The sequence below is a fragment of the Spinacia oleracea genome, chromosome 4 (assembly GCF_020520425.1).
Source record: "Spinacia oleracea cultivar Varoflay chromosome 4, BTI_SOV_V1, whole genome shotgun sequence".
NCBI lineage: Eukaryota > Viridiplantae > Streptophyta > Magnoliopsida > Caryophyllales > Amaranthaceae > Spinacia > Spinacia oleracea.
The window spans coordinates 6331849-6352704 of NC_079490.1; the positions used below are offsets into that span (position 1 = coordinate 6331849).

General features: G+C 36.2%; 2 protein-coding genes across 2 annotated transcripts; both read left to right on the forward strand.

The window, feature by feature from the left end:
* Window positions 1–631: 631 nt before the first annotated feature.
* Window positions 632–10095, forward strand: LOC110792939 (intermediate cleaving peptidase 55, mitochondrial). The gene is made up of 14 exons (XM_021997759.2): window positions 632–827; window positions 1488–1562; window positions 1689–1952; window positions 2140–2232; window positions 2567–2773; window positions 3164–3267; window positions 4264–4330; window positions 4407–4514; window positions 4978–5070; window positions 5896–5992; window positions 6146–6216; window positions 6336–6391; window positions 7512–7572; window positions 9703–10095. The coding sequence occupies exons 1-14, from the start codon at window positions 777–779 to the stop codon at window positions 9808–9810; spliced, it is 1455 nt and encodes a 484-aa protein (XP_021853451.1). The 5' UTR covers window positions 632–776; the 3' UTR covers window positions 9811–10095.
* Window positions 10096–15738: 5643 nt separating this feature from the next.
* LOC110792924 (uncharacterized) lies at window positions 15739–16561 on the forward strand. The gene has a single exon (XM_021997744.2). The coding sequence runs from the start codon at window positions 15802–15804 to the stop codon at window positions 16393–16395; it is 594 nt and encodes a 197-aa protein (XP_021853436.1). The 5' UTR covers window positions 15739–15801; the 3' UTR covers window positions 16396–16561.
* The last annotated feature ends 4295 nt before the right edge of the window (window positions 16562–20856 follow it).

The following is a 20856-nucleotide window of genomic DNA, read 5'->3' on the forward strand; positions in this document are numbered from 1 at the left end:
CAATATTACTTTTTTTTGCTAGGGGGTGTTATGTATACTTTATTTTTTGATAGTGGAAAGGATTGTATGCTTATTCTACTTTTTTAGTAATAAATTATAAAATGTATGGTTTAATCATTTAACTGAATTACCTATTTTTTTTATTAAATTGATTAAATATACGTTAAATGAATATTAAAAAAGTGACTTTCTATGTGCTAGATTGATTGGAATTATTTTTCAATTATTTCATAATATTTAATAATTTGTGTCGAAATAGTAAGTCATTATATTTGTGTTATTCAAATTTCCTTTCAAAAGATAAACAACCTAATTTTTTTCCCTTATTTATTGGTATGTATATTTCATTCATTTAATACAATATTTTCTATTTCCTTTTTTGTCAATAGTTTGAATTCTCCCTTTTTCTTTTCTCTTCTTTTTTCCCCTTATTTATTGCTTAATTGGTGCATGATTGAAGTTGTGATTGACTGTTTCCTTTTAATGGGAATATGATGTGGCAATTGACGTGACATATATCAAGCCTCATATTCACCAACACTCTGCTTTAATAATATAGATTTTCCAAACTCTTATTATTAAAAAAAAAAAAAAAAAAACTTTACAAACTAATTGAAAGTATCTTTTTGGTCTTCAATTGATTATCCAAATGCATGTACGGAGTTTATCATCCCTTAAACCCTAGAGGCTAGAGTGAAGGGTTTTAGAAATTTTCTTTCCCCTCTAACTAAAATCCAGTCATCCGACATCCCCATTTCAGAGAGCCAATTTGATAAATGACGCCATTTCTTACCAGAAGATTGTTGCAGAGAATCATAAGCAATAAAGTATGTATTTTGCGCCCCACCCCTTCTGTAATTTTACGATTTTTTTTTTTTTTCAGCTTCAATGTTCAATTCCCAGTTCCCGTATGGTTGGTTCATAGCTGAAATTGCTCAAATTCAAATCTTTCTTTTGATCACTTCATGTTCCATGATCTTCTGGGTCTATGTAGTTACTTGTTCCTGTTATATTGATTGAATTCCCCCCATTTCCTGCAGTAAAATCGTCTACTCAATTGAAATTACATTAGTGATTGATGCAATAATTCAATTCTGTTGTTGGGAGTGTAGAAACCAGTTTTCAGTGTGCTTTGTTGTGCAAAATAATGCCTATGCAAATTTAATCATCTCTTTGCCTTCTATATTGGGTTGTTATTGCTTAATTGAACACAATTTTTCAGCTCATTTCTAGAAATCAATGTTTTCGATCATGGAGTTTCAAGTGTTTTATATGGAAGATGCAAACTTGTTAATCTAGAAGCGGGTTATGGCATACGAATTAGGGAGTAGTTTTTGTAGAATTGGACCAAATGGAAATTTCCTATTTTCAGATTTTGAGTCAGTGTAGACTTTTCACTGGAGAAGTGGGTTACTGATAAGCAATAAGTCATTGTATTACTATCCCTCGATTTAAGCTGTTTAGTGTTGGGTATTTTGATTTTCTAGGCAAATGGAAGCCGGACATATTGTTCAAAACAGATAATTGATGCTGGCCAGCCAACTGCTGCTTCTCACCCTGAGGTATTGCTAGCTCGAGCGAATGTGTTCCTTTTATTTCCCTTTTGTTGATTCTTAATTGTCCTGTTTGAGGAACAAAAACTAATGTTGATTACTTTTTAATTTTTAATTTTTTAATTTTTATCGTAGTTACTGAAAGAAGGGGAGATGACTCCTGGTATAACTTGTGATGAATATATCTCCCGGCGAAAGAGATTGTTGGAGCTCCTCCCTGAGAAGAGTATTGCCATCATTGCAGCTGCCCCAGTTAAGATGATGACTGATGTTGTGCCTTACACCTATCGCCAAGATGCCGATTATTTGTATATCACTGGTTGTCAGCAACCTGGTGGTGTAGCTGTTTTGAGTCATGATATTGGTTTGTGTATGTTCATGCCTGAGCCAACACTTCAGGTATGTACAACAGAATCCAACACGTAATCTAGTAATAGCTGCAATCCCAGTCAAAAGAATGGGAAGTGAGTTCTTATAGTGGATTTTCCTTGGTATGATAAAGGAAAGGTGTAGTCATTATTCTGTTGTGTACTTCTGCTCCATTTATTTCATTTCCTTGTGAAAACATTATTCCATTTGATCCTAGGATATCACTTGGGAAGGGAATACCGCTGGCATAAATGAGGCAATTGAGATTTTCAAGGCTGATCAAGCAATACCTATGAGCAAACTTCGCCAGGTACTTTGTCAAAGTTTTTCTGTGGCACTTACCTGAATTCTTTTTCTGCTGCCCATCTCCATTAGCAGAGGTGTGGATGAAAACTTCCTCTCTTCCCTCCAATTTTTTTTTTGGGTATTGTATTAGGAGATGTTGAAGGGGGGCACTAGGATTGGATGACTTGTATGTTTGACATGTTTCTTATTGTATTAAATTAATAGGAGAAGCTAGAGATACATAAATCGAAGGCAATACACATGTAGCTTAAAAAAGTTTCAACATTGGTTCCTTATTGCTGTAGTTTTGGTGTAACTTTCATGTATAGACCCTTTGTTTATAACCACTTACAATGCAGGTGCTATCAGGCCTTTTAGAAAGATCTTCTGAAGTATTCCATAATGTGAAGACTGCTACAAAAACCTACGTAGACTTCGAATCCTTTCAAAAGATATCTAATGAAAAGAAAGTGAAAGATCTTTCTAAATACACTCATGAGTTGCGTTGGCTCAAATCACCAGCTGAAACTGAGCTGATGAGAAAGGCTGCTTCAATCGCTTGTCAGGTAATTTCTCTTTTACTGGCAAGTGTTTAAGGGTGGACATTGTTTTGTAGAAGTGGCACTATATGCTGCCGCTTGTGAAACGGCATGGTTTCCATTTGGCTTTGCTATCATGTCTTACTTAGATTTATGGTAGGTATGGTTCTCAAAATTCTGGATTGCTTGAGAAGATACAAAGAAGTTTATTATCGAGGCCAAGCTTCTCTAATTCATGTCATGTTGATTTTTATCTTTCCACTATGTTTCTTAATTGTAATTTTTTAGCTTTCAATCAAATTATTGAGACTATATTTCAAAAATCAGTAATCATGCCTTTTACCATGGCAATGATGAATGATGTGACTATCTTTGTTGGATGTCCGAAATCAATTGCCATTTTTGTTTCATACATAGGCTCAGTTGCAGACCATGTTCCATTCAAAGACATATCCACATGAAGGTATGATGGCAGCTAAGGTGGAATATGAATGCAAAATGAGAGGTGCTCAAAGAATGGCGTAAGCTTTTTTCCCCTCCTTTGAAAACATTCTCCGGCATTGTATGTTTTTTGACGAAATGTTCTAACTTCTCTCTCCCCCCCTCCCCCCAATGGTAAAAAGAATATTTAATAAGAAGTTTGATTTTTGGTGACACTAGCAAAAGACAAAGTCCGTCAAAAATTTTCAATTACCCCTTATTTTGTAATAGGTGCGGGTACATATCTAAGCGTCCAATACATCAAGCCTGATTATTCAAGACATGGGTGTATGACATAAATAAACATACTTGTTTTTATATGACTGTTTTTGTTATAATCTGCCTAATTAGTTTGTCTCTACGACCGACCCAACACAGGGTCTCCTCTTACGTAATCAGTTTTCCTCAAGATTTATAAAACTTCCTCTCTTAGTGGACCACATAAATCTATGTGTTCTTTATTTGTTATTCTCAGTTAATCTTTCCTGCATCAGTTATAATATTATGCTTCTAATGAGTTAATCTTTCTTGCACCCATTATAGCAATTTTACACATGAGCTCTAATTTACAGATACTTATGCACACATTTAGGCTGGCTTGATTGTCAATTCTTGTTGAAGGGCTCATCTGAAGCCATTTCTGAGCACATATAGGATATATTCTTCTTTCCTTTCCTTTCCTTTTCCTAATTTTTTTTCCTTCTACGGTCATGGGGTTCAAGGTAGTTGAAGGGTCGGGGTGAGCATTGATGTGTCGGGTATGGATTCCATACCCTTGTGCCTTCTTAGAATGTAATGTCAAGTGTCTGACACGGGTATGGAAGACATAGTGAAGAGTCGAAGGAAACATAGCTCATCACACCATTACCTTTTTTTTAATATCCATAGGAAGAGATGGTTTATTTAGAGAAGTTGTTTTAATTAGAGTGTACTGTGTTAAGTATTTTTACAAACTTTCCTGCATTGAATTTTGGCCCTCAGTTATATTGACTGCAGAGTATTGATTGAGGAGTTATATTTTTGTTTACTGTTACTAGATTCAACCCTGTCGTGGGTGGTGGTCCTAATGGAAGCGTGGTACATTATTCTCGAAATGATCGTAAAGTGAGTTCATCTTAGCATTTATCCTTTTATAGGTATGCGTATATGCATTCTATGACGCTATATAACTTTTCTGCAGGTTAGTGATGGGGAGCTTGTGCTGATGGATATTGGATGTGAGTTCCATGGTTACCTTAGTGATATGACTCGTACATGGCCTCCATTTGGTAGATTTTTACCTGCTCATGTATGTAAACTGTTTCATCACGATTTCTCAGAGGCTCGTTTTCAAAGTCTTCTCCATCCCGTTTATGGATAAAAAGCTACCACTCTACCAGTATGTCTGTGGTTCTTAGACCAATCATGTCGAGATTAGGTGTTAGCCTGTTAGGCAATAAATGTTGCAAAGTAAGAGCAGCACTGGAGTGGTTGACTCAACTAGTATGTGGGACAATGGGTCTTTCGAGGCTTCTATTTTAAGATAATGCAATCTTTCAACCAGAAGATTACTAGATATTTTGGTATCATAGAGTCGTATTTTGTTCTAAATCTTATTCAATGTACATCTTTCTGCTCATGGTTTCTTATTTACCTTGTTTCTGGTTCCACAATGGTGACATAGAAGCCTGTAATGTAATTCTATTTTGAAATTGTTTTCTCAAATGTATTGCTGTAATCCAAGATGATGTGTACTTCTCACATGATTACAGGCTGAGCTTTACGATCTTATTTTGGAGACGAACAAAGAATGTATAAAGCTCTGCAAACCTGGCATAAGCATACGGCAAATACACGAGTGCTCGGTATGTTGTATTGCGGTGTTTATTTTTTTACTTGCCTGCACTTTCAGTTCATATGTTCATGTGTTTGGTAACTTTTGGATTCTTAGCTATGGTTGTCAGATTTGATGCTCACAAGCACGGTCAAAACTAACAATAACCTTTTTCTTTTGGTGGAGGAGGGATCATGAGAAATATGGAGTTTATTTTATTCATTCTAATACTATACGTCGTATTTGCAAATGCTCACAAGAGGAGTAGTTTTTTGGTAGTTACTCTATATTCGTTGTCAATTGATCTACTTGTTTAACCTAATAAAGATCCATCTTTATTCTCAAGTCACAAGGTAGCAGTCATAAAGAACATCAAAAGCGTATATGCTTTAGATGGGGTGTTACCCTGGTTTACACCCATGCTCCTAGTCCTATCACATCCAAAAGACAACTTTGTAGAATCTCAATTCCTATAATCAAATATGTGTCTTTGTTTCTATGTTGGAGTGGTTAAAAATAACTGTCTACAATCTACTTTTTCTGTAAAAGAAACTTTCTACTTTAAGTTAGTCTTGCTAATGTTTATGGAGGGCTTCTTCAAATCCACCACAATTATTACATATATTTCCGTGAGAAAAGAGTATGATTTCTTCGTATAAATACTTTGATGGTAATTTATTTTTTATAATAGGATTTCTTCTGCAAGTATATAAGTGGTCACTTATCTCTTTGATTTCTTTCCTAGTAGAATAGTTGAATGTATGCTTTTACTATGAGTTTCACCTGTTGACCTGGTAATGCTACATTTTGATGTATATTAAATTATTAATTATTTCTATGGTTAATATAATTGTAGATTCAGAGGCTCTTCAATGGACTGCGAGAAATAGGAATACTGAAAAATAAACCGAGCAGTTACAAGACATACCATCAGCTGAATCCGACTAATATAGGTGTCTCTGTTTACTTCCTGTTTCTTATTAGATGAAGTTGATTGCGAATTTTGGAAACATTTTGGGCAGATATATTTTGTCTAGCTAGTGTTGATACGTGTTCCACACTTGAACTTCCTATCTGGCTTCTTATCACATGCTTCTGATCTGCAGGACACTATCTAGGGATGGATGTACATGATTGTTCTACGATCAGCACTGACCGCGCTCTGCAACCAGGGGCTGTAAGTTGTCGACTAATTTTCTCCATCTTGATTTCTTTTCTTTCTTTGTTTTTCCTCTCTCCCCAGCACATAACTAACAAGAAACCTTACGTAATTCACGTATGTATTTTTCTCTCCAGGTTATAACAATTGAGCCAGGTGTATATATTCCATCTACCTTCAATGTTCCAGAGAGGTATTCCCTCCAATCCTTATTAGTTTTCTTATTCTGTATTATTTGTCATGTTAAAATAACAATCAAATCCTAATTGACACTTATAAAAAAAATAGCACTAGTTGGTAGTTCTCAGTTATATGTCCTTAATCTATGTGCATGACCATAAAATTCATTTATTAAGGAATGGGTTGAGTATTATGTTGCATCTGTTTCACCATGAATTTTCTTGAATTCATACTTTTATAAATGAATGTTGGTGATAAATGAGGCAGTCAATGAAATGGTTGTTGCTTGTTGCAATGTCGTCTGGATTTACTGGATTTACTGTGGTTGAATCTCTAGTATATAAATGAAAAGGTGAGGTTATTTTGGTAAATCGACTTTTGGTGTCCCTTTGGATTACTAAAATACCCTCCACCCTTATAGAATAGAGAATATAATGACAACCCAAAGAAGCATCTTAATCAATCTTAGCCCCTTGAATAAATTCTTACCATTTTAATCAATCTGTTTATATGTGTTCGGCTCTATCTAACTTATACGTTTCTTATATTCGCACGCATCACATTTATATTATATTCTTTACATGTTATTTCAAGTTTATATGTAATAACACAAATTTGTTCTTATATTCGCACGCATCGCGTGCATATAAGACTAGTCATTATATAGGCGAGGTTTGAAGTAAGAGAAAACTACCGGTTTGTATGTGGTTTCCATGAATTAATTCATTCTTAAGCTGTAAGATGCGTATCCATATTTACTAGTGGGTTGGGCCGTAAACTTGTGGGTTGGGCTATGGGCGGGCAAAGCATGAGGCTTGGCCCAGCGCCATCTTTAGTCAATAGTGTCTTGTAAGGGTACTATAAGTTTTCCATCTCAAAAGGAGCCCTTTGGAGATTGAGCTTCTAGAAGATCTGTTTACAAGATTGTTACAATTCATCACTTCTCATGTGTGATTGTGTGATTGTGTGAAGCTGTGAACCTTAATACCAGTAAATGGAAATTCTTGGCAGTGTTTGCATAAACTAAATGTTCAAAAGCTATTCTTTATCTTGACTGAACTCGTGCTCTCATGCATGTATTCGGTATTCCTGCCAAGGCCAAGGTTGTGACTAACTGGTTCTATATTATGCAGGTATCAAGGTGTTGGGATAAGGATTGAAGATGAAGTCCTTATAACAGACAATGGTTACGAGGTATAACTTCAACCAGTCCAAAATTTTGCCGTAACTGCTATAAGGTGTAGTTATAGGTCAACTTCTGTCCTTAAGAATCATTAGAAAAAACAACTGACATCCCCTGGAAGAAAAAAAAGAGTCCAGGAAACATAATTTGATGTCCAAATATCTACTAGCCACACATTCTCTAAGGCTCTGTTCATTTCAAAGGAAAATAATTTTCAAGGGAACACCATGGGAAAATAGTTTTCCTTTGTTTGTTTCTTTACAAGAGAGAAAGAAAATAGAAGAGGAAAGGAGCTATGGATAGGAGGAGAGGGAAAACAAGGGTAAGGGAGGAAGGAAAACGTGGTATTCCTTCTTTTCTAAAAGAAAAATGTTTTCCATCCTTAACAAAATAAAATAACAAATAAAGGAAAATGCATTTTTCGGGAAAGTGTTTTCCGTCAAAACAAACGGAGCCTAACAGATTAAGATCAACGTTTTCCTGCCTGAAATAAGAGCCATTTTTATCAGATACAATTAGAAGATGATCTAAGTAATATGAAGCGACATAGTTACTTCGTTCATTCTTGGAATTTCTCACTTTCCTCTTTGGGTTGTCCCAAATTTTTCTTCGCACTTCTGTTTCCGGTTATACATTACTTTACTCTCTCCATAACACCAATCCTTTTTCTATCTCGGTTGCAATAGGTCCTCTTACTTTTTAAACTCTATTTGCTTGGTTTTTTTCGTTCTGTTTGACTACTCTTAGGCTCCGTTTGTTTTGATGGAAAACACTTTTCCGGAAAACGGTTTTCCTGTGTTTGTTTTGTTAAGGCTAGAAACCAATTTCCCCAAACGTGGAAAACAACTTTTCTTATTGGAAAACCAACCTTCCTTTTGAGAAAAAGGAATGCCACATTTTCCTCTCTTAATGCCTTACATTTCCTTTTATCTCCTTCTATTTATCTCTCTTTCCACTTCTATGTTCTTTTTCTCTACAACTTTTCTTGTAAGGAAACAAACAAAGGAAAATTATTTTCCCTTGATGTTTTTCCTTGAAAATCATTTTCCATGGAAAATCATTTTCCTTTGAACATATTTTCCATTGATACAAACAGAGCCTTAATCTCCGTGCCAGAGTCACGTGAGAAGAAATTTCGGGGATGAAGGGATTGATTGAGAAAATTATTCCTATTGTATAGTGTAGCCTCTCCTGTTGTTTTTGTTATAAATGAAGGACCCTTTTGGCTTGAATGTTGATTTGTATGACAATTTGATGTTGGAATAATGAGAAGAAATAAATGAAGAAATTAAACAATACACAAGGATTTAAGGTGGTTCACTCTTCAATGAGCTACATCCACCATGGGGGAGGGTTTGGAGCTTGTATTACTCTTCAATGGAGAAAGGATTACAAAGAGGAATTTTCAAAGATGAAGAAGAGAGAATTCTATGTATGCTTAGACCTAGGGTTTCAACCTCACTTGTGTTTCTCCCTCTTCAATCTGAAAATCTCATTACATTTGATATCTTTAGTGTTAGACATCAAAACAATCTAAGGGACAAGAAAATGCCACGTCGATTGAACCTTGCGGAGAGGAAAACAATTCACCCGCAGGGTTCGGTCGAACCTATAGCAGGTCCGGCCGAACCAAGGTCAAGTTTGGCCGAACCAACCAATGTTCGGCCGAACCTCAAGAATCTCCAAGCTATTGATTCTTTTCTTGTTTGAACCATCAAAGCGTTCGGGCGACCTTCCAACAGGTTTGGCCGAACCTCAAACATGTTCGGTCGAAGCTCCAAAATCTCCAAGCTACTGACTCTTTTCATGTTCGGTCGAACCATCAAAGGGTTTGGTCGGTTCTTCCACTATAACAACCTAACATTCTTCAAGGAGGATTCGAGGCACCCATAACAATTTTAGTAGTAGAGCTAAGGTTGTGTACTTGTGAACATTTCCAGACCCTGCCCTAACGGGGATTAGTATTGTCTTGTTGTGACATTCCATCTAAATATCGATTATGATTTATGACCTTGTTGATCGATCTCTTGTTGGATGCATCAGATCTAACCACGGCTTTGAGTATCTTTTGGTCTTGTTTAATAATTCACAGAATTTACTGTAATCATTCTGCTAATGCTTCTTCTGATCTTGGAAAACAGGTCCTTACTGGGTCGATGCCTAAAGAAATAAATCACATCGAGTCCATGCTAAACGACTACTGCCCACAAACAGGATCAGATTGCATAAGAACTGCAGCTTCAAATTAAAGTGACGGAGGCCTTAATTTTTTCTAGGTTTTTTTCTGGAATTGATAGGGAAACACACTCCCAACTCTAACGATGAGAACCTGTTAACGAGTAATTTTTGGGATTTCTTTGTTTATGGTAAAATTCTTGTGTAAAAATGTAAACAAATTCTCGTACTCTATAGGTGGCTTATTGGTTGATCAGTCATTTTAATGGCTTATGGTCTATGGAGCTGTAAATGAAGATCATTCGAAAAGGGAAATGTACCGATTAAATTTTTGAAATAACATTTCGTTCATTCTTCAATCATTTATGTTACTAGCACCCATGGAAGCTTTGTTTATATCTCGTGTATTACTATAAATTTTCGAGCTATGTCACATCTGATAGTTTGATCACAGCTTTATATACTAAGGGCCGTAAAAAAAACTAACCCGATTTAACCTTCAAAAATCGAAGTGATCTGGAAAAAAAAATTCACATTCAATCTGCATAAGCACAGGGACTCTTATTTGGTGGGTGACCCAGGGATGCCAGTAAAACGGGTTAAGTGGGAGACTTGACCCGCATCTACCTTAATTAGGTGGGGATGAATGAAGGTTTGGGGGGTGATTGAGGCAGAGATGGAGGCTAAAATCATACTTGCCATGGACGGTGGGGGTGGGTATGGATTTTATGACATACCTGCCTCGAAATTCTTTTAGTTCTACATATACTCCATGTAATATATGTTCATGCCCTTATTTTACGTAATGGCTTTGTGAAATAATCAGTAAATCGGCAAGAAAATGTTAAATGCATTTTATTTGTGTTCTTTTATGATTAATTTTTTAGTATTAAAAAGTTTTAACTTGATAATACTAGGTGGATCTTGGGGCTGAAATATGTGACAAAAATGTACGAGTCGTGCCTGCGGCCTAGATTAAATGGTTACTGGAGTCGGGTTCGGATATGGTCATCTTGAATCTCGGCTCATGATCTGATCGGGTCATGTCGTGTTATTTTATCACCTGGGTGCAGGCCCTACGCCCTTATAGGTGTTAACACAAAAAATGTAGAATCATATTTGTTGTGGTAACGTACTCGATACTTTGTGCCCTTTGTGGTACCATTAGAGGTGGGAGGCTGGTGGTAGCATAATAGCATTGAATTAGAAACGCTGCCCATATATTGCCCATGAACTAAATTCATTAATAGTTGTGGCAATCCATCACCACTTATTTGCAGTCTTAATTTGCTATGGTTGGATTCTCTGTACTGCTTAAATTTCGGGTTTCTTTATATTTGTAACACACCTTTTGGTACGCTATTTAAGGAAGTGATTAGAGATGATAAATGAACAAATTAATTAAAATAATTTAAACCTCAAAACCTAACTCTTTCGTCTCATACGAATTATGTAGGGAGATGGTATGTGGTAAATTTATTTTAGTTAATTTGTTTGTTTACCTTATCCTCCTCAAATTGCATAATAAGAGTATGTGATTGCAACTTACAAGTATAAAGCAAAAACTATAGTTTCTTTTTCTTGCAAATTTTTTTCTAGTCTTCAATGCTTTCCATACTAGGCCTTTAGGCATTAGGTGAATTAATTAGTACTCCTTCCGTCCCGGAATACTTGAAACGCTTTCCTTATCGGCCGTTCCGGATTACTTGAAACGCTTCTAAAAATGGAAACTTTACATAATATTTTATTATTTTCTCACCTTACCTAAGGGCCCACCAACAACCCTACTATCCCAAATAAACATTAAAAAATTCATGACCCCCCACCACATCCCACTATCTATATTAAAAAAAATACCCCACTACTAACTACCTTTCAATTAAATAAGAAGTCAATTATAATGAATTAAACTCCGTGCCGGTCAAACGGTTTCAAGTATTCCGGGACGGAGGGAGTACGTAGTACGAAGTACTCCGTAGTAGCTTTCACCCACATAGGGCATCACACTTATAAATGATGTTACTCAATCCGTCCCAAATTAGTTGTTACACTTATCTTTGCACAAAGTTTTAGGTGATAAGTGGTTGTTTGGTTATCAATTGTTATTTTATTAAAAAAGTAGATGTGATAGAAGTTAGTAGAGTATTTTTTTAATTGAATGAGAGAGGGTGTTGGGACAAAAAAAATGTTAGTGGGAAGAGAGAGACAATATAATAATTGTGGAGTCATTTCTAATTTAGAAGTGTAACAACTAATCTGAGACGGACGGAAAAGGAAAGTGTAACAACTAATTTGGGACGGAGGGAGTATTATTTTTACTTTTTTCCCGTTTTTACCTTTCTATTTTCAGAAATTTCCTTTTACTTTTTCCTATTTTAAAGCGAAGGTCATTTTCAAAAATATGGAATTATACTTGAACCTTTTACATTAACCCTCATCATATACGAAATTGCTAGCAAGGTTCGAATTATATCAAATAAAGATTTGGAGGAAAAAAATAAAGATTTGGAGGAAAAATTTGTAGAGTGACCTACAACTCCATCTTTCACTCTTTTAAGGCCTTGCATAGGACTATAGGAGTCGAACCTTGCTCTTGAGATGGACTTGAATAAGTGCATGTGTACCTAAAAGTAAATTTAATGTACTATGTTAATCTCTCGCCAAAATGTTTATCTAGACATGTATTAATTAATTATACAGGTTGGATTAGGACCTTTAAAAAAATTGATCCAATAAGCTAAAAGTGGTTATTAATCGATCTTAATTAAAAAATCACCAAAATTTCATTTGAGGAAGTATGAAGTATGTATTTCTAGCTAGTACCACAAAATCATTTTTTCATACCATAAGATTAAAATTTTGTTAAGTTGACCCCAAAAAGTCAACTTTGACCAAAATGTAATGGACAGTTGGAGTGGTATTTATTAATCAAGGATTCACCCACACCTTTATCAGATTATCAGTTATCATTATTAATATCTTCTGCCTAAAAACTTAATAGAGAAGTTTTTCAATAAATATTCTCAACAGCCTCTTATTTATGCCACGCGGTGAGAGATCTCCTTTTTTAATTTTATTCTTTATGTTGTTTATTGATATACTCTGTATTCATCATGTACGTGTTTATAATTGGGCGGTTTAGGATCACTACATTATCTGTTATACTTCCTCAATTTTTTTTTAATTGCACCATCTGGGATTTCACGCTTGCCAATGCACTATTTTAACCACTGATATCTCTCATTATATATTTTGAAAAATTATAAAATTTTGATAATTTGAAAATATATTTCGAGACGAATCTAACAAGATCCCACATGAATATATTTTTCCTTGCATATAAATCACAAAAAATAACTATATAAGAATATGTGAATAGTACTAAAACCAAGATGGTGCAATTATTAAAAAATGGAGGAAGTAATACTTTACTGCTTTAGCCGAGACCTACTATTGAGCTAGTAAATCAGTCGATTCATTTTCGTTGTATAATCTTTTTTTTTATCACACTAATTTGGTCAATACATACGGTGTATTAAGCTAGTAAAATATTTGGTCTATTTGATACGGAGTACTTACATAGTTACATTGGTTTCTGGTGTACTATGTAATACTCCATCCGTCCCGGAATACTTGATCTGTTTTCCTTATCGGGTCGTCCCTTAATACTTGACCTGTTTCTAAAAATGGAAATATTCTAACAATATTATATCATTTCTCACTCCACCCCTATTAACCCACCCACCCCCTACTCCATACAAAAAATAATTAAAAATTCAACCCCTACTCTCCCCCAACCCCACCTCTTAACCCACCTCCCACTAACTACATTAAAATAATACCCCACTATCAACTACTACCTATTAAATTAAATAAGTCAATTTTCAAGTTCCTTAAATTTTGTGCCGGTCAAATCGGGTCGAGTATTCCGGGACGAAGGGAGTATGTAATAGTAACGCCTAAATGCCTAATAGTTTGCCACTTAACATATCTCAAAATTCAACGGGATATAAAGTCTTAGAAGATGATCAAACTAAATGAAGACAATGACACTAGATGAATTCACCGCAAGATGTTTTCAGAGCACGGTGTTTATGCTCTATTCACGAGGAGGAGTGTCGAAATCAATTGCCTTTAGAGACAGGTTTTTCGTTCTACCGTGTTAAATTAACATCTGGGGATGGAAATGGGTGGGATTTGGATCGGGTGGAGCATCACCCACATCCATCACCTGCCTTCATCCGCTCCACCCGGTCCATCCGTCACCCACTTTACTCATCACCCGCATTCCGTCCATCCATCACCCGCGGGTGAACCGGGTGATATTCGGGTGAAAACTATTAACCACTAAAATGTCACCACCTTAGAATATGCATAATAATTAACCCAAAAAAAAAAAATCTTATATACCGATATTTACTACCGAAACATATAATTGTTTCTCATCATGCATAACTTGTAACCCAAAAAATTAAACAAACACTAACTTTAATAAATAATGGATTTACTAACACATTTTTATGTTTAAAACAAAAATAAAATAATATATATAAAATAAATGGGTGATGGATCGGATGATGGATCGGATGATATACGGGTGGTGGGTTGGGTGATGGATGAAAAAACATCACCCGCATCCGACCCGCATCCATCACCCGCTTTTCATCCATTTATTTCGGATTTTCATCCGTTTAATTAGAGCGGGTGACCGGGTTATTTGATCATCTACTGGATATTTCCATCCCTACTAACATCATCGAAATAGATATCTACCTAGCACTAAAATTTAACAGCAAGTAATGCAATTAATTCATTTTCATGCCTGGTATTCTGCATTCAAAAACGGGAATACACATGACTATCAAATAAGGGATGTATCGTCAAGTCACGACATTATATTAATATGATGTTACCTACCAAAGATTTTCCAAGTTTCACAAACTTCCCATTTCTTCAATGAATTTAAATCGTGCACTCAAAACTTGTACAATGTCTAAAGTTACTGCACTAGCAATAAGAAAACTGTGTTTGAAGTTAAAAATCTATGGAATAACCATCTACATGCATTTTTTATATGCTTAATGTTTCTATTTTTGGACATTAATCCGCTCTATCTGAACATTAAAATTCTTTTAAATTATAATCACAAAACCAACCATTACAACCCTAGGAGGGCCACGATCGAGTCCATGACCTAAACTAAACTCATCCATCACCCGACTACAACCCAATATTGGAAGGGTCCGGGTGGCCCAATAACCGAACAAAGAACATCTCTAGTGCATATTTATCGGGATTGTACCTCCAAATGAGCTCTAACTTATCGGGAAAATAACCACTTGAGTTATATTAAACATATGCTTTTATAGTGCATATTTATTAATTAAACATATCATGGCGCCCCTGTCTCTAGTCAATTAGTCAACGACCTCGCTCTACAAGTTCATACAAATGAAAAGCTGATAGAAGATAAACTGATAGAAGATATAATTCTTAAGATATACGAAGTAATTAATATATTGTCAAACAAACTGATAGAGAATAGAATTTTCTTAAGATAAGTACGAAGCCTATCGTTAAGCAAACTGATAAAGAGTAGAATTCTCTTACAAAGTTAATTGTATAATACTCACATTAAATTTACTAACGCAATTAAAACTAATGCACGACACTGTATATATATAATCAATAAAATACACTCCAACGCTGTGAGTTTACACAATCTAACACAAACCCTTCACTGACAACACTCCATCAAAAAAAGGCATAAAAACAAATTCAAAATCGTTTTCATAAAAAAGGGAATGGACTCATGGATCTTACATACACAATAAGAAGAGTGAGGTGATCTAGAAAAAGAAACAATTAATGATGTCAGTAATTAAATTTCAACAATCCAACCACCACCCAAATTCTCCATCTTGTAAATATTATTCAAGTCCAAGGGTAAATTTGTAACCCCCTCCCTATATATAACAAACCCCTTCCCCTCCCCTCCCCTCAGCTCATCTTCTTCCTCTAGAAACAAAAAAAAGCTCTAAAAAAAAAAGCAATAAAATCCAATAATGTCTCAAATTACCGACGAAATCCGGGCCAAGGCGACGGAGCTATACTACGGGAACGACGTATGCCTGGCCCAATCAAAGAGGCTCTTAAGAGAAGTGGGCCTGCCCAATGGGCTTCTCCCACTCCAAGACGTGGTCGAATGCGGGTACATCGAGGAAACGGGTTTTGTATGGCTAAAACACAAGAAGGAGATCAAGCACAAATTCGAGAAGATTGGGAAGCTTGTAAGTTACGCATCTGAGGTCACTGCTTACGTCGAGCCTTGTAAGATAAAGAAGCTTACCGGTGTTAAGGCGAAGGAGTTGTTTTTGTGGGTGACGATTTCGGAAATCACTGTCGAAAGCCCCGAAAGTGCGAAGATCGTGTTTAGGAATCCTACGGGGATTTCGAAGGTGTTTCCGACGGAGGCGTTTGTTGTTGAGGAGGCGGAGGCGGTTACTAAGGTGTTGAGGAAGGACGCCGGAGAGAAGAAGGAGGAGGTTAAGGTTGATGATGCTGTCGTTGGTGGTGGTGGTGGTGGTGATGTTGCGAGTGTGAAGAGTGTCAATGGGGTTGAGGCGGGAGTGGCGAATTTGGCTATTAAGGATGTGTAGTTTGTTTAACTGTTTGATTAGAAATGTACTAATTAAGAGAGTATAAGAGGGCAGTTTTGTTGCTCACTCTTTTTATTTGTCAAACTTAATTAAGTTCTATGTTACTAAATTAATCTACCAATTTGGATTTGATATGAGCAATTGAATATCGAACAATTGTTTTCGAGTATTGGATTCAAAGGAATTATAAGTTGCCAATAAGTTTGATACCTAATAGGATTGTATTAAAACCACCAGTTGAATCAAATGCCCCTTAAAAAAGTTTTTTCAACTGTTTTCGAGTATTGGATTCAAAGGAATTATAAGTTGCCAATAAGTTTGATACCTAATAGGATTGTATTAAAATCACCAGTTGAATTAAATGCCCCTTAAAAAGGTTTTTTCAACTGTTTTCGAGTACTGAATTCAAAGAATTACGAGCTGTCAATGAATTTGATATCTAACATGATTGTCTCAAAACCACGAGTTGAATCAAATGCCCCTTAAAAGGTTTTTTCAACTGTTTTTTAGTATCGGATTCAAGGAATTACGAGTTGTCAATGAGTTTGATACCTAACATGATTGTCTTAAAGCCACCGGTTGAATCAAATGCCCTTTAAAAGGGTTTTTTTTGACGAGTTACCACTTTAGATTTCATATGAGCAATCGAACAACTATTTTCGAGTATTGAATTCTAGCTAAGTATCACGCGTTTTAAAACAATGAGTTTGATACCTAACAAGATGTCAATAAGTAGGAAATGAAGACAGTGGCGGATCTAGAAAAAATATTTAGTGGGCGCAAAATAGAAATTTAGATTTTAGTGGGTTCAAATAATTAATTTTATAACAAAATTTGAAGAAAGTCTTTAAAATATAAAGAAAATTCTAAATTTTCACAATTCAAGTGGGGTCTATTGATCCCATTTTTTCTACATTGGCTCTGCCCCTGAATAAAGATTTGAGTATTTGATTTGTTACTACTCTGTAATTTTTCTTAAATAATGTACTCCGTACTAAATATAAGATGTTTGTAGGGTAATTCATCGTATTACTTGATCGGATGATTAATTAAACCAAACAAAAAAGGGGTCAGTGTCACACATACATAAAACAGGAATGTTTGTGATTCATAAAGATGGTTAAACACGTAACCGAATGAAAAGCTACATAACTACATAAGTTGGTATAGACTCAACTAATTAAAAAGAGATGTCAACAAGTAGGACAAGATTTGAATATTTGATGCAAACAAATGGCAATTTATCTGTTTTTAGCAAAAAAAAAATGCTATTCTTTTTTTTTTTTTTTTTTTTTTTGACAAAGGATTCAATTAACGAAATAACGATTACAACCTAAACAACTATAAAAAGGTACAACATGCCGCAAACTAAATTACAAACTTTGGTTATACCACTACGGAGGAGAGCATGCCACCACCATCCTTTATTATAAGAACTAGAACCTGTGACACAAACCCTGTTAGACCTTACCTGCTTGTTATCAACAATAACGATGACAACACCAACTAGCAAATGCGACCACCCTTTGGAGAACGGAAGAAACCGAGAAAGCCGGGAAAACTGAAGCCGGACGCAACGAAGGAACATAACCAATAATCCAGAAGACCCTAACAATGGATAACGATGCGAGCTAAAGATGCCTTCAACCCCAAATTGCCATGACTCACTAGGCGAGAACTGATATTCGCCTATGACACAATCCCAAGTCCCTAAGGAACAAACATCTTGGGACCCAACAGTGTGAGTTACTTTTCCTAGTAACTCAACACACGACATCCCCGGATTACGAGAATGCCTCACCGAGGAGAAACTTGCTTCCCTCAACTTATTCAATTGAGGAGCCTCCTTCAAGATTTCATTAACAACGATGGTTGGACTGGCCATCACCAGACACAAAGAGGAGGTGATCCTTGAACACCCCCATTCGAACTTGGCAACCTGAACTGAAGAACATACACCCACAACTAAGACAAGCAACATACTTAAGACACTGCCTTGAACATCCACTAGCGGCACAAACCAGCCAAGGAACCAAAATACATGATTTGGAACCTGAAATCTACCCTCCACATCCTACCCTTGAACCCCCAAAACCTTAACCTCTTTAATCTCTTCTCTCACATGGAGCAACCAATTAAAACAAACTACCCCCAACTGAGGGAACACCCATAGCAGGATTAAACCAACAAGGTTATAGAACAACAAGCAATCAAAACTTTGACACCCTCCCAAACCCTCCATATACCAAAGCAAACTAAACAAAACCCAGACACAAACACTAATTAAGAACAAAAAGAAGGAAACCATTACAAGAACTAACCCATCGGCACCAAAGAAACGGTCAGAAAAACCTCCTGAGAAGCTGCAAAGACAGAGCAACCCGACAAGAAGGGCGGTGGAGGCGGTGGAAAAGAGATTCGGCCCAAGCAACCCAACCACCACCGAACCAGGCGGTGTAAGAATCCCTGGATCCGACTGAGCCCACCACGCCACCGACGAGAACACCCAACCACCTTCAGAACCGACCGAGACGGCGATAACCAAATAAACCACCAACAAAAGAAGGTGAGGGCCGACTGACCCAAAAACCTTGAGGAGCAGCAAGGCCACCGTCGATGATACAAGGCCTGATGATAGCCACCACGCCATACCTACAACAAAATCTAAACCTAGCCCGCCGACAACCCGAGGTGAGACCGGGCCATGAAAACCTTCTGAGAGCACCATCTGGCCGACGGGATCTAAATTAAAAGACAAAAACTACCTAAAAGACAAGCCTCGCCGACGATGGCGATCTAAAATCACCGATCGCCGGCGAGAATTTTTGAAGAAATTAAGCGGTGTATTAGACGGTGGTTGAAGAGAGAAGGGGGAGAATTTTTTTAGAGAGAGAAGCGGTGTATTCTAGAGAAGTTGGATAAAAAAAATAAAAAAAAATGCTATTCATAAGATAGATGTAGGAGAATTCTAGTGGAGCCGACTATTAAATGCGGCAATAAAAGCTGTTATATTTCAAAACCGACCGTCAATCCATAACAATATAATTTGTACAATGAACATTTATCCAATTGAAGATTGATTTTGACACACCTTTGTGTAAATAGAGCATATAAAACTGTGATCTCACATAGAGTGTGTCAAAGTCACTGTGTCGATTAAACTAGACACCAAATGAGTATGGCACATTCGCCAAAGTGAATGCCTCAGGCCGCATACCTAGTGTGATCGACAGAACGCTGGTTACAAGCTTGGTTAATATTCGCATTTTTTAATGTAATAGAATGATCGTCTAGTATGAATAGAGCACATAAAACAATGATCTCACATGGGATGTGCCAAAATACTTTGCCGATTAAATTAGAAGAAAAACGACCGGCATATGCACCGAAGCGAATGCCTTGGGCCGCATATCTAGTGTGATCATGTAATTTGGTTCAATAATAGAACGCTAGTTACAAGCTTGGCTAATACCGAGAAACAACGAGAGTCTAATTTGATTTAGTATTTATTAAAAATTGAAAATTTTGCATTTCGCTATCGAAGAACAATGAGAGACTTGATCTCATAGGGTTCAATTCTGGTTCTCGTCCTTCCACTACGGATGGACTTTTACCGTAACAAAAGAAACCTTTCTAGAGTCCTTTCATTTTTGCGGAAAGGTTCACGTCTTGACCATCCAACAGATACTGCATGATGCAATCACAGTTGTCCCTGTCCTCAACTGTTTTGGCTAATTCATCATAAATTCAGAGTTTTAATGCTTCGAAAATAGAACCATTAGATAAAGATGGCCATCATCTAAACTTAATGCACCCATAAACTGTAACTATCCAACTACCAACTCGCACATGTACAATATATTTCACATAAACAGGGATGGCAAAGATTGGATCTGGACCGGATTCTACTAGATCCAGATCAACATCCGTTTTCCATACATAAATCCAGATCCCGATCCAGATTAACAAGTCCAAACAATTTATACTTCCCCCGTTCCAAAAATATCGTACCATTTGTTTTTACACTATTCACACTACGACTTTGGCCATTTCTAGCGATTCATATGTAAGGAAATTTTAGTCATGTGTGGTCATGTTAGATTCGTATCGATATATATATTTTCTAAATATTATTTTTTCTACAATTTTTTACTTGCACACGATTTGATATATTAAGATCCTAAGTAATAGTTAGAGGAGTAAAGTCAATTATAGCGCAATATTTCCGCAACGGAAGAAGTACATATTTTTTTAGTGAAAAAAAAAAATATGTTTAGAGACAGATCTATTAAATGGACCCGGACCAGATTTGGATCAAAAAAATGGAATCCATATCCTATCTGTCAAAACATATATGGATCCAGATCCGCTGGATCCAAAGTTTGAAGATCTGGATCCAGATCCGGATCAAAACACCCCAAAAACGCAATTCAATCAAGTTAAAACTAGCACAACCAATTG